Source organism: Plutella xylostella, chromosome 5 (assembly GCF_932276165.1).
Source record: "Plutella xylostella chromosome 5, ilPluXylo3.1, whole genome shotgun sequence".
Taxonomy (NCBI): domain Eukaryota; kingdom Metazoa; phylum Arthropoda; class Insecta; order Lepidoptera; family Plutellidae; genus Plutella; species Plutella xylostella.
In genome coordinates, this window is record NC_063985.1 from 947,039 (window position 1) to 961,683 (window position 14,645).

At 36.7% G+C, this 14,645-nt stretch overlaps 1 protein-coding gene across 1 annotated transcript in view; it reads left to right on the forward strand.

The window, feature by feature from the left end:
- LOC105383460 (probable G-protein coupled receptor 158) overlaps positions 1–14,645 on the forward strand; it is a 132,096-nt gene that overhangs the window by 52,153 nt on the left and 65,298 nt on the right. Inside the window, exon 2 of the mRNA XM_038113085.2 lies at positions 7,290–8,078. Within this exon, the coding sequence (XP_037969013.2) occupies positions 7,290–8,078 (789 nt within the window). The remainder of the gene's footprint in view (positions 1–7,289; positions 8,079–14,645) is intronic.

A 14,645-nucleotide genomic window follows, 5' to 3' on the forward strand; every position in this document is an offset into this window, starting at 1 on the left:
TGCGCTTAGTTGTCATGTAATTTGGATGAAAAATAGTGTTTGTATGTTTACGTAAAATAACGGCCATATAAAATAACTTCCTCACAGACAAGACTCTCCAATACGAATAAATTTCTGAGGTAGAAAATAGAGTAGGTTTAAATGCCATCACCTTCAATATGCATCTTTGGGCTCTCTCAACTCTGATAAGGCGGGTTTTGCAGCATCCTCCCCAGGCAACAATGCAGTAACTGATGATAGACTGTGCAAGGGCATGATAAACTAACTTCAAGGTATCAGAGTTTGCAGCTATTCGTAATCTTTTAAACACCACTATCAGTTTACGTACTCGCGAGATGAGTTGATTACAATGCTGGTTCCAGCCTAACAGACTATCAATTATTATACCTAGGTAACGGATATGATCTGTTCTTATAATGTTGTTACAAGAACATGGACTACTTGTATTTTTAATGTCACACACGTGTGCCCTTATTTCAAAAGATGGGGGTGGTTGGGAAAAGCGTCTAATGGAAAATGTTATATATTTGGTTTTTTCAATATTTAGGGTAAGGAGATTTTTGGACAGCCAGATCATTATACTATGTAGAGAACTTTCAGCAAAGTAATGAACCTCATCCCAAGATTTAGCTTGAACGAGTAAGACAGTGTCATCAGCATATGTAATAATTTTACTATTTTTTATGTTGAAGTCACATAGCTCGTTTATGTATATAAGGAACAAGGTAGGTCCAAGGACACTACCCTGAGGAACACCAAAGCTAATGGGTTGTTCGTCGCTTATATGTTCACCAATGACTACTCTCTGAGTCCGATCTTGAAGATAATCAGTGAATAAGTCAAGCGCTATCCCACGAATACCACAGCGTTCCATTTTACATAGAAGGAGGGGGATAGAGACAGTGTCAAACGCTTTACACAAGTCCAGAAAGATACCAACCGTTTTAAGACCACTATCCAAGCCTTTAACAATGTGATCAGTCAGGGTATGGACGGCATCCTCAGTGGATCTCCCACTTCGGAACCCAAATTGGTTCTCTGAAATAATATTATTTTTATCTAAATGGTTTACTAGTTTCCTATTCAATATTTTCTCCAATATTTTAGACAGCACGGTAAGAACAGAAATAGGTCTATAGTTGTTTACACTGCTCTCCTCCCCACCCTTATGTATTGGATGAACTAGTCCTTTTTTAAAAATCTTTGGAAATGACCCATTAGAAATACACAGATTGAATAAATGACATAGTATAGGCACCAGAATATGGCGACTTTTCTTTATTATAGAGGTAGAGATACCATCCCAGCCTACAGCGCTGGAGTTTTTAAGACCTAGAATAATCTCTTCCACCTCCATACAATCTACCTCTAGCAAAGCCATAGAGTTGATGCTTGGGTTCCTATCTGTTTCAAAAGCGGGGCCTTCAACATTATTGTTCAGAGTGCCTATCCTACTGGCCAAATTACTTCCTACTTGAGCGAAGAATTTATTTACAATATTCACTGAATTTAGAGCACTGTCGGATAATTTTAAAAGCTTATTTGTTGCTGACGGTTGACGGCTTATATTAGCTATTCTCTTAATTGTATGCCACATTTTCTTAGGATTACCCTTTGCCCTCTCCAGCTCATTTTGTTCAAACGTTTTCTTAACCTTTTTTAATAGATTATTACAGTAATTTTTATACCTTATGAAAGTTGTTTTAAGTATTTGGTTTTGTGGAGATTTGGTGGATTTGAGGTAAAGTTTGTCTCGGTTTCTTATACATCGGAGAAGACCAGGGGTCATCCAGGGCTTAATGATTTTATTCTTAGAAGATATATTAACTGTCTCTGTATTACTCTTAATTATGTTGGATAAGGTATTCACAATACTTTCAGCAGTTATATTTGGATCTGTGTAACTCAATAGGTATGCAAAGTCAGTATTTTCCAGCTCACCAATGACAGCCTCTTCGTTAACTTGTTTTAAAGTGTGTTTGCCCTTTGTAGCTACAGGCTTTAATGAAGTGCAAAGGAACACTGGATGGTGGTCAGTTAAAGGCGATTCAAACACAATGGTCGTAGACTTTTGGTCACCTCTTAACATGACATGATCTAAGCAACTTTTTTCCCTAGTAGCGAAAATATGCCCGGGCAGTATTCCATGTGAAGCTAGTAAATTAAGGTAATCATCACTATTTTGGTCCGAACTGTCAGGTTTTATATTTATATTTATATCACCCATGATGATAATAGAACGGAAGTCATTTAAAGAATTAAGTACTGAATCTAGAGAAGCCATGAAATTACTTGTATTTTTGTAAGTTGGGGATCGATATAAGGATACAATGCACAATTTTGACGAATGTTTTATTAGTAAACAATTTGCATCAACGAATACGGGCTCTACAACAGTAAGTTCAAGGCAGTCTCTTAAGTATACAATTACACCTTCGTTTTGGTTTGAATAGTTTGACCTGAATGATATATAACCAGGTAAAGTCGGCGCAAGTGGGCATTTGCTTAACCAGCATTCGGTCAAAATAATAATATCTAATTGTATATTAATTCTTTTTAATAAAATCAGAAGACTATCAAAATTGCAGTTAATACTTCGGATATTAACATGTAGTATTTTGTAGGAATCTTTACTGTTAGTTACATATTGAACTACTTTTTCTGGTGAACTTATAAAAGAGTCAGAGACAGAAATGTTTTCGATATCATCTATGATTGCTTGTTCAGACATAAATAAGAAATAAAAGAACAATAAGCTCATAAACAACATGGTCATAGTTTTTCACAGTATATTTATTTGGCAGTTTGATAGGGTAAAAGTTGCTTTCAGTAGAAGTAATTATTTTGTTATAGAGAGTTTTTAACACTAATTTTATAATTTTGTGATGGTTTTGTTTGTGACAGTGGTGTGTATGTACGTTGAGTAGGTTAGTAATTTTTAATGATTTTAGAGCAAAATTAAATAATACAAAATGATACAGGCAAATATTGAGACTAAGCATGCAAATAAAATAAATGAGGAACTTTATATCTGTCTTCACTAGTCATACTAGATTTGATCTCAGCCTTGTGAGATCATTTTCACATCTGATTTGAACAGGTCCATCTCCTTCCGTCTTTCTGAGAAACACTTTGCCACTCGAAGTCCAACAGAACTTAAAACTGTTCATTTTGGCAAAGTCACGGGCAAGGAAAAATATTCTTTTCATTCTTGCAGACAGATTTTCTGATATAAATATCGGTTGGCAAGGACCTGGAAGTTTCAGATCTTCAGTGGATAACCGTGGCCTCTCTTTGTTATATTTTTTAAACATCTGAATGACCTTCTCTTTAGTTAGGACGGTAGTTAGGTCTAGAATTACAGTAGACTTTCTGGGGTCTTTGTTTTTGGTTCTGAAGATGTCCTTAATCTCCTTTGAGTCTATTTGAACGTTAATTTGTCGGCCAATTTCCGCTACAGTTTTAATGAGGATTTCTTTATTTTCCGGTTTGCCGACGGGTATATTCCTTATTTCCACGCATGTGGAACGCTGTGCTCGTTCTTGAGATTCTATTTTTTCTTCGAGAGTTTGAACGTATTCCAGGGTTTTTGTGTGGTCATGTTCTAGTTTCTCTATTTGGAGTTTAAATTCGTCATACTTCAGTGAAATGAACTCCATAGAGGCACGAATTTCTAAATTTTGGGACTTAATCTCTTCCACAGCCGTGACTAACTTATCTATTTTTTCAGATTGGCTATTTTTGAGCTCCTTAAAGAGCGTGCGCATTTCATTCATGAAAGCATCTATTCCTTCGCTCTCTGATCTTTTTCGCTTTATGCGAGAAACTGGTGCCATGTTCGAAGTCGGCGAATCACTTAATGATGGTTCAGAGGAACAGTGCTGCAGATTGGATACTATTTGAATTGGTTTTGGTGTTAGTTCCCGTGTTGGTGAGTGATTGATAGGCATTTTTGCACTCGTTGTTCTTAGTGTAAATTGGTAGCCAGGTGGATCCTGAGATTGAAGTTGTGGCTTTGTTGAAGTTGTGACAAAAGTTGCTATTCCCAAAGTGTAAGGCGCTTGATAAGCACCCAATATGCAGTGATTTACTGTAGGGTAGGACTGAGCACTCGATTTCGGTTTTAGCAAATGTTTTTACTTACAAAGCTTCAGAGTTCTTAATCACAGTCACTACACTTGTGTTTAGTAGCACATTAGTAATATACTTTGATAACAAAAAGGTTTAAGTGCAACACTACTGATAAATATTTTTAATCTTAGATTGAATGAGAGCAAAACGTAAACACGTCCGATCAGATCGACGGTGCGCGGGGCGGGGAATCCGTGGGTTTCCTACCACAGATTGCTCGTACACATTTCTTCTGGGCTAGAAAAGCTTTATTTATGTCGGTAGAGTTTCCCCATATCAGAATACCATAATTTAATACAGATGACACGTAGCCATGGTATGCTGTGAGCGCTACTTGTAGACCGGAGATCTTATTTAGTCTATAAAGTACATACACAAACCTATTAATTTTTTTGCAGACACTTTCTATATGAAATTTCCAGTTACAGTGTCTATCGATAGGAATACTTACTGCTGTTATAATTTAGTCCTCATCTAGATCGTTTTGCAAACAGCACGACAACAACACTCACGGGCAATGAAAAGGTTCCACTGAGAAAAGCACGGAAAAAGCTACCTTAATGACGCCTTCTGCAACATTCATGTACTTACATTTAACAAAGCATCAGGATATTACCAACTAAAATTAATAATATTTTGTTCAGATTTTAATTGAAATTTTTGAAAAAATTGGAATTGTTGGGTGTCGTCATTTTGTCTTTTTCATTGCCCGTGAGTGTATAAAGTGACATTAATAAATCCAGTTTCAGTCTTTTGATTCACTACATAATGTCTAGAGTATGTTGTATGCTGAGAAGGTTTGTCCCTCACTACACCGACCTACCTACCTACCTACCGTTAATCAATATCTAAGCGGAGACACAACAAGTTACTTATTAGGTTTATGATTTATGAGATAGAAGTAATACATCAGATATCATCCGCCATAAAAACATTATAGCCATGTTTGTTCATGAATATGCTAATAAACAAAAAGATTTTTATTTTGAAAGGCCCCTTTTCATCATAAAATTCAGTACAATTTGATGGCCTGAGGGCACACTGATTGTTCATTGGAAAAAGCAAAAATATGCGAATTCATTTTTCCTTCATTATTACAGTCAATGGACATAAAGAAGAAGAGACTTTCTATAGAAAAGGTATTTATTCATTAATTTTAAGTTAATAAAATTCAGGCTCCACCAGAATCTTCCATTTGAACCTAGATCATAAACAACGAATCTCATTAAATCTTTTATTGTAGAGGCAATGTTAATAAAAAATAAAACCTGTTGTGTTTTCAGGGCCGTTAACGTTAACATTTAAATATTATTTTTACATAAAAATACGAAGCCAAAATATTTGAGTACAGTAAAATGAGGATGACAATAGATCAGTCACAGGAAAGACACTTAAATAAGTCAGCATTTAACAAAATTGATTCCAAAAACATATACATGTAGGTATAATATATCGTTTCTGAAAAAAGCGATGGAGAAATTATATAAAAAACAAAAATTAAATAAACTTAATTTAAATAAGATTTCATGATATTGAAAAAACTACAGGTAAAGTGGTTACTAACACAATACACACAACACAATTTTAAAATGCGACGCCTCAGTTACTGCAGCTTTGAAATAAATGCGTAAAATCAAACTATAATTATGCACAAGTCAAATAGCCAACTGGACAATCTGAACATGCCGACTACACAGTCGGGCCACGGTAATTAGAAACACTAATTGCAATGTAACACTCACACCCACATGTACTATACATGGTAATCACAACAAGCTGCTATAAGCGCCGAAATTATGGGAAGTGACATGCGCCTGTATTATCCTATTACACAGTTTCTGTGTGTGAAACCTAATTCTAAAGGCAGTCACGGACATGCTAATTAGCCAATAATTTAGAATGTGGTTCACAGTTTAAATGGGAAACTGTTGTTTGTATTTTGTCGAATTACTTAAAATTTCTTTTACAAAGATGATTAAGTACCTAGTTAACGTTAAATTCAATTGTTTGTTTTATAATACTTACGCCTGTGAGATATGGAATAAAGCTCCAAAAGGAGTGAAAACACGGAAAACAACATATTATAATAATATTTATTTTCAGACCACATAGTCATAGCCATAGTTATAACGACAGTTGAATTTGTTTAGAAAAAAAAGCCAATTTATATGAACCGACAGCCTATATGTATACCGTACAACCGCATCAAATAAACACCTGACTGTCAGTGATTTAAAATTCCTGGAAATACACAAAAACTACTACTAAAAAAGATAAAATGAATTTGGTTTTACCACCACCTCGAAACTACACAGAGTAAATCAAAAGCTCTTCAAATTCCATGCGCTTAGTTCACAATAGTTTGGGAATAGGAATAACTAGTTTTGCAACCGATTTCGGCGTTATTGGATCACTTTCTGCAGTTATTTCTGTATTTGGACTACATCGGGGCCCGAAGTCTGCTAATTCATTTTTGATACAACATTGTTACTGAACTTCAATCGTCAAACACATTTGTTAGTCGTATACCTCGAAATCAAAAAATCCTTGTAGCTTTTCACCTATTCGCATTTCACCGTGATAGCGTTTTTTGTTGTAGCGTATAATATCGGTAGTATATTTTGTTACTAGCATATATTTTTAACAGATTTTTACAACAGTAGCAAATTTTTATGTAGCATGTATTATCAATAGCTTATTTATTAAGCTGCATATATTTAGAATAGCAAGTAAGTATTTTATGTCGCATCTTATTTGGGTCGCATATTGTTGTAGTGTAAAAGAAATATCGCGATATGTACCTTATAATGCATTAAAAACAAATATCTATCAAGGTGAAAAGCGACTACAGTGAAGGCAGGCAGGAAAGTAAATCTACTATGATGTTTTCAGACAATTGTCAGTAGCGATCAAAAATTATACTACAACAATAAAAATCTATTCAAAAATTTTGATATCGCGGCGAAATGCGAATAGGTGAAAAGCTACAAGGATTTTTTGATTTCGAGGTATACGACTAACAAATGGTCAAACACTGTCAAAGTTACTTTATGTAGAAACGTTAGCAGATTTGCAGCCCTGGCTTTTTTGATTCGATTCAAGTCAAGAGTCAAGAAAAAAGAAAATTTGATTCCTAAAAACTGTTTCTATTGTTGCAGAATCATTCGACAAGTCAGGCGAGGAGCCGGTGATCGCGGCGCTGCGGCCGTACGGCGCCGCGGACGACGACGTTGACGGCCCGGACGGCACCGTCGACTTCCACACCTTCTTCGGAAACTTCACCCCAACCAACCACGAACATTCCAAGGGACCAGACGAAAACGTCTCTCCCGAACATTACATTAACGTAGAACCTAGTTACGATAGCAACAACGAAACGTACCGAATACCAGCCGAAGACATCCTCAAAGAGGAGAAAAGTGATAGATTAGTGGCCAACGACAGTGTGACAGACAATGTAGTGCGGACTAGTGTGCATGAGGACGTAGTGACCAAGTTTCTGCGGCTGATCGAGACGCAGCACCTGCTAGGGGAGAACTGCACCGCAGGGACTGACCTGAACTTAGGGGAAGGGGTAGTGGATAGATACGCCCAGGAGAGGTTCAGGATAGAAGCAGACGTAGCTGTTAATAGAGCGAACATGCTGACTCGTCTATGGAAGTACGCCGGCCCCTCGGTGATGCACAACGAGTATCTACTCCACGCGAGCGTATTCTCTATGGTCGAGTTCGACGACGACATTTTCGCCGCAGGCAACTGTTACGACCAATACCAGTACAAGGATTACCAGTTGTTCTGCCCGTTCGCGTACCGCCTGCCCGAGGGGCCAATATTAGCCAAGGATTTGGCGGTGGAGTACAAATATTTGAGCAACACGTCCGAGTGGTTCTACATCGCCCGCAAGAATGCGGAGCGCGTGATCAGGAACCACAATCAGTTCAGGCGAGGTGAGTTGCCACATTGTTTTGTAAATTGTGCGGAAACTTAGGCCGTTCTGTTGCGTGAATTAGGGCCGACTCTTGACTCCGCCCCGAGTTATGTCGGCAATTAACAACTGTATAACGGGAAATTTCAAGTTACATTCAGTTATGCTTCCATTTATTCGGAGAGGAGAAGTTTGGTGTTATTGCTAAAGTCCATTAGGGAGCGGAGGTACGAACGCTTTTGCAATTAATATCTTAATTTTGAGGGAGTGCTAAGCTGCTGTTACTAAGCACATTTTTTAACATAACTCATTGGCCATAAATTCATAAAGTAATTACCCTATTTCATAGTATCGCGCTGGTAATATGAATGATATGAGGCAAAAGAACCAAATAAATATAATATAATATATACCTAATGATTACATGGCTACAAGTTTATCAAGCCTCGTATACATAGCCACCGAAAATACACCCAACTTGACGCGTGTTTTGAAACTATACAAGGCCAGAACGCAGAGGTTGGGACTGCTCGCGTATATTTTCAAATTAAAATGGTGCCATGATTTACTTGAAACTATACAAGGCCATTACGCACTAATCGCGTATATTTTCAAGTAAGTTGGGCCAAAATTATGGCTTGAAAATATACTGCAGCAGTTACCACTGCGTACTAATCGTGTATATTTTCAAGTGCCAAGCGGCAATACGAGCATTTGAAACTATACGTGATTAGTTACCAGGTAGCCCTTTTCAATTGTTGCTCTCTCTTTCTTTCATGCGAAATAGTAATAAGTCTATTGCTTTCTAAACATTGCATCATCATTCCGCACTTGGCATTGTTTTCGTAACGTGTTTTTTGTTTACACCGTACAGTTAAAAATTAAATTGAAGAACTGTTGTAAATAGTAAAAATGATCTCAGAAGACGGTGTAGAACAATTCATTTTTTTTTTTTTTTTTAATCTTATTTATTTATAGAGGACATTGTACATAAAATGACGATGTAGCCCTCGTAGGAGCAAAATAAAGTTATGTTACAACAGTTTGTTAACTAAAACTAGGCATATATAACTAATGGTATTATACTATTTGTGTATTTATATAATCAAAAATCACTTATCTTCTAGATTTCATACCAAAGCGAGCTAGTCTGTACAGTAGCCTGGCCTCGTCAGAAAGAGGATAGGCCAGGACACTGTTACAGCCGCCTACGCCATAGAACATTGCATTATTATAGATTTCTTGTCTCTGGGACTCCGTGCGGACACATTCATATAATAAATGGTACACATCTTCAACTCTGCCACATTCCTCGCAATTAGGAGATTCCGATTTACGCATAAGGTACGCAAATTTATTCAAAGGAAGATGTCCAGCTCGGAGTCTCAGAGATGTCACAATGTCGGTTCTAGAAAGTATGCTTCTCTCGAACCAGGGACTGCCAAGGGGACTGCACTGAATGGTTTTATACCAAACGCCTTTCTCTAACGAACGCTTATCGAAGTATTCTTTCCATTGAGAGTAACCTGCTGTTCTAATTATTGGAAACATATCGGTAAAGAAAGGAAGGCAATCGAGAACTTCACCATCCATTGAGGCCTCTCCAGCTAATTTATCCACTATTTCATTACCTTCAACACCAACGTGGGATGGAACCCATTGAAATTTAATTTGTTTGCCAGTACTTTCTAACTCCAAAATAGCCGCCAAAATACTATAAGCTATCGGTGTTCCTCGACAATTCGAGGTACAGCGAGCCAAGTGTTGTAAAGCACTTTTGGAGTCAGAGACCACAACAATTTTAGTCTCTACAGTGTTCTTAATGTGTGAAACAGCTTGTTCTATCGCTAAAAGTTCCAGGTACATAATAGAGCAACGCGCCTCCACCCTAAATTTAGAGCTTATGTCTACTTGTGGATCATAAAACGCAATTCCTTTGCTGTCCCCAGTACGAGAAGCATCTGTATACATTTTATAGTGGTAACCATACTTAGAAATTAACATCTCGTTGCACTTATCTTTTAGGATACATTTATTAATGTTTCGTTTTGCTCCGTCAATCCCCTCAACTTCAACACATATTTTTTCTGATAGATTTATACTACTGACCCATGTATTCAACGAGAACATTTCAACTATAGGGCTTGACTGGATGACTACATCTTTGTACTTATTATGAACAGAGACTAGAAGAGGTTTCTTTTTTCTTGCCCAATATGAATTCTCACACAGTTCAGATAATTCGTCCAAGATGTCTATTGTAGGATTGTTTTCTAACGATTTAGAACGAAACCAAAATTTACCAGCTAAATAAAAGCGTCGAACATTTAAAGGAGGCAAACTTAGTTCGCTTTCCATCACATGGACAGGTGTAGATTTTACGAAACCTCCAACTATTCTCATGGATTGATTTTGAATAACATCTAATTTTTGTAAATGATTTTTGCAGCTACTATCATAAATAAAACTACCGTAATCTAATCGACTTCGTATTAATGCTATATACAATCTTCTCATGTGCGTGGGGTGAATACCCCATCCAGGGCCCGATAAACACTTCAAAATATTTAAAAATTTCTGTGTTTTTTGTTGTGTCTCTTTGATATGTCTATTCCATTTTAAGGATCGATCGAGCCACATACCTAAATATTTAACTGAGTCAACTAATTGAAGTGATTTATCTTCGACTATAATATCTACGGGTGTTCTTCTGAAACCTCGGCTAAATAAACAGATTTTTGATTTCTTGTTTGAAATTGACAGGCCCAATTCAGATATTAGTCCACAAAACGTATCAACGGCTCGTTGAATATCATTATTAACACTATTGACGATTTTTGCCTGAGAGTATATAACAATATCATCTGCGTATTGTGATACATGTACATTTAAATGATCTATAAGGCCAATAGTTAGTACATTGAACAGTAACGGTGATAACGGGTCACCTTGAGGAATACCCTGACCGGTGAGTCTGTTTAAAATACTTTTTGAGTTTATATATATTTTAAGATTTCTTTCCTTCAGAAACTCCCACAGATAATCGCATATTAAAAAACCCACACCGACACTGTCCAATGTATATAATACTTTTAGAATATTAACATTATTATAGGCACTATCTACATCGAAAAAACACCCTAATGTTATCAAATTTTTACTGAAACCAATTTGTATTCTAGAGGTAATACGGGCCAAACTATCCAAACAAGACTTAGATTTTCTAAATCCTACCGTGTATTGAGATAATAACTGGTTTTTCTCTATGTACCACTCCAATCTTTTATTTATAATAGAATGTAGAATTTTACAAAGACACGACATTAATGCAATAGGTCTAATTGCTGAAATACCCTGACCTTCTCTACCAGGCTTAGGGATTGGAGCTAACAAAATGTTACGCCACTGAAAGGGGATAATACTTTTCTCAAATATCAAGTTATACAAGTCTACTAGTATCTTTTTACCGTTGGATGGAAGGTGTTTAACCATAGAAAATGATATGTGGTCATCCCCCGGACATGTATCAGTAGATTTGATTGAATTTACCAGTTCCTGCAAGGTGATCTTTGATGTTAATTGGTTATTTTGAGATTGGAAGGAGGGTTTATTAGGGCATACATAGTCTGGAGCCAACATATATAAGAGGGATTCAGCTTTAGCGGTATCTATTGAGGCTCTTTTACTCTTAAAACCTTTAATCCATTTCATTCTCCTCCACATCTCGCTAGATGATATGGAGCTGTCGATAGAGTCACAAAACTGTTTCCAAGAGTTACTTTTAGCATTTCTTATTAAGCGTTGAGCCTCTGATATTTTTAATTGTAATATGGATAAGTTATTTGGTGTTGGGTTTTTCCTAAATTTTGACAAAGCCAGCCTTCTTTGGGCAACAATTTTAGATAGATCAGCTGACCAATAGGGTTTAGGTTTGAATTTTTCTTGCCTAATAGGATTGTCACAATATTTTATAATTGGAATATATTTATCGGCTGCTTTGTTTAAAATTTCAACAAATCTATTGTAAGAATTTTGGGGATCAGCACATAGCGAGAAAGAAAGAAATTCAGATTGTAAGAACGAGGAGTAGTTGGGCCAATCAGCTTTTCTAAAGTTTCTTTTCTGTATGAAATCTCCTGACCTTTCGTATTCGATACTGATTTTGATCATAAGATGGTCGCTTCCAAGATTTTCGCTATAAACCTTCCAATTAAACTTTAAAGCAATATCTTTTGTAACCATTGAGATATCTGGTGAGGTTTTTTGTAAGCGACCATTTACAAGTTTTATTCGAGTGTGGGATCCATCATTAAGGGTTACAAAATCGTTTTCAATTAATGTATTAAATATTTGGAGCCCTCTACTGTCACTTTTGGTAGACCAGTTTCTATGATGCCCATTGAAATCACCAGCTATTAAAGATTTATTTTTAAACATCGAAAATAATGAGTCCCAATCTCTATCATCAGTCCTGACGGTGGATGGGCAATAAACAGAAACTACATATTGAATAGATAGGCAATTGTGAATCTTAATACATACAGTTTGAATTCCTGGGTTAGTGTTGTGTTGTTGAAAACGTTCGGCCTTCACTGAGAAGTGAGTCAAGATCGCAACTCCACCAAAACCATCGTCTCGATCCTGGCGAAACACTTCATAATTACTCATATTCAGAGAGCTTTCACAGTCTAACCACGTCTCAGATATAACAGCTATATGTATTTTTTCCTGATTTAACATTTGTTCTAGTTCTATGAGTTTTGGCCGAATACTCTGTGCGTTCCACTGCAGTACATTTATAGAGGAAATGTTTTTATTTTTATTGGCCATTATGATCAAGGAATGACTTGAATATTGGCCACTCTGCTAGCATCTTAACCGCCAAAGAAATTATCCAATCCCACGTAAGTTTAAAACTGTTTTTAATCTTCTCTCCAATACTCAATCTTGATTCAAATATTACTTCTCTCAGTTTACGTAGTAGCTCCTGTATTTTTGATTTATTTAGTGTATTTTCTTCTATATTTTCCTTCGTTACTTCGTCCCCAGATACGATCGATGACTCTTCTTCACTATGTTCAACACCTTTACGCTCTTTATTATTAGTAGTTTTCTTTGGATAGTGGGATTTTTTATTGGGCTTGCGGTTGCTATTCTGCCCCTGGGGTTCCGTTTGGTGAATAATGGCTGTTGTTTTCACTTTTTCTGCGTAAGTAGGACTTCTGTTGGGTTGCGTATCCGGCATAGGAGCGTAAACGTTAGGTTTATGGACGTGCTCATTTACTGTATGAACGGGCGGGGATGGGGGAACATATAAAGTAAGGGCCTTTCGGTAAGTACAGTTGAATTCTGACATAATTTCTCTTATCCTTTTCTCCTTTAAAAACATCGGGCATATTTTCGCTAATGCTAGGTGCTTCCCGGAACAGTTGGAGCATTTATAGGTTGTTGTTTCACAATTGGGGTGGTTTTGACTACATTTAGGGCAGATAATTCTATTAGATGGGCACAGTCGTTGATTATGTCCGAACTTCCAACAACGTGAGCATTGGGTGACTGGAAAGATATATGGCTCAACGACCGCTCTTATATCGTGTGTAAGTACATGTGTAGGTAATGAAGGCCCCTTGAAGCATATTCGGACTAACTCACATAGTTCCCAATTCCCGTCATCAAAATTGCGGCGTTTTAACCTTTTAATATTTATTATTTCCTTTTCAGAGCTCAAACTTTTTAATATTTCTTCGTCTGTTAGTTCTAATTCGATATCTCTAATAACTCCATAAGATACCCCAACCTCAAACGTTTTTTGGCACCTATAACCTTTTTCTTCCCAGTAAGAGGATTTTATCATCTTGTCTGCGTTTTCTTCGGAATTAAATTGAATGTAAACTTTATAGGCATTCAGAAATTTAATCCTTATAATCCCTGAGATATTGAGGCTTTTTAAAGTTTTAGCTAACCCGATTTGTTTAGGTAATTTTTCTTTCCCAGTAATGCAAACCTCTATTCTCTCTTCCGGAATTCTAATACTGTTCTCAATTCCAGTACTGCGCAAAAACTTCTTACCGCCTCTGGCCACAGAAATCCATTGCTCTTCATTGTCCTCGTCTCTGCTTCGTTTCCCGCTCCGACCCGCCCGCAATACCTCTTCGTTCTCCAACAATGTGTTTTGGGTGTTATTCTCCGTTTGAATCTCCATATCACTCAATAAAGATGTGTTAATTAAATCCTCATTCTCACAGTTCCCGTCACTAATTTGTGATTCGCCGTCACTCATTGTAACTGTAGGTATAAACTCGACTCATAGCACAAATTGTAGTAAACAAGAGCAAGTGCGCGACGCCACGCGAAACCGGTTTCCGATATCGAAACAGCGACACGTCCTGCGACAGCGAGTGCACGGCCGCGTATGAACAATTCATAAAGACAATTACTTACGTTGAAATCAAAACTTGATGAAAAATATGTAATATTAATAAGTCCAAGTAGCAAAAAGTCAACACCAATTGATCCAAATTTTTTAAAACATTTAATTTAGTTGGTTATAATAATATTTTGATGCGCTGTTAAATGTACTTTAATATTG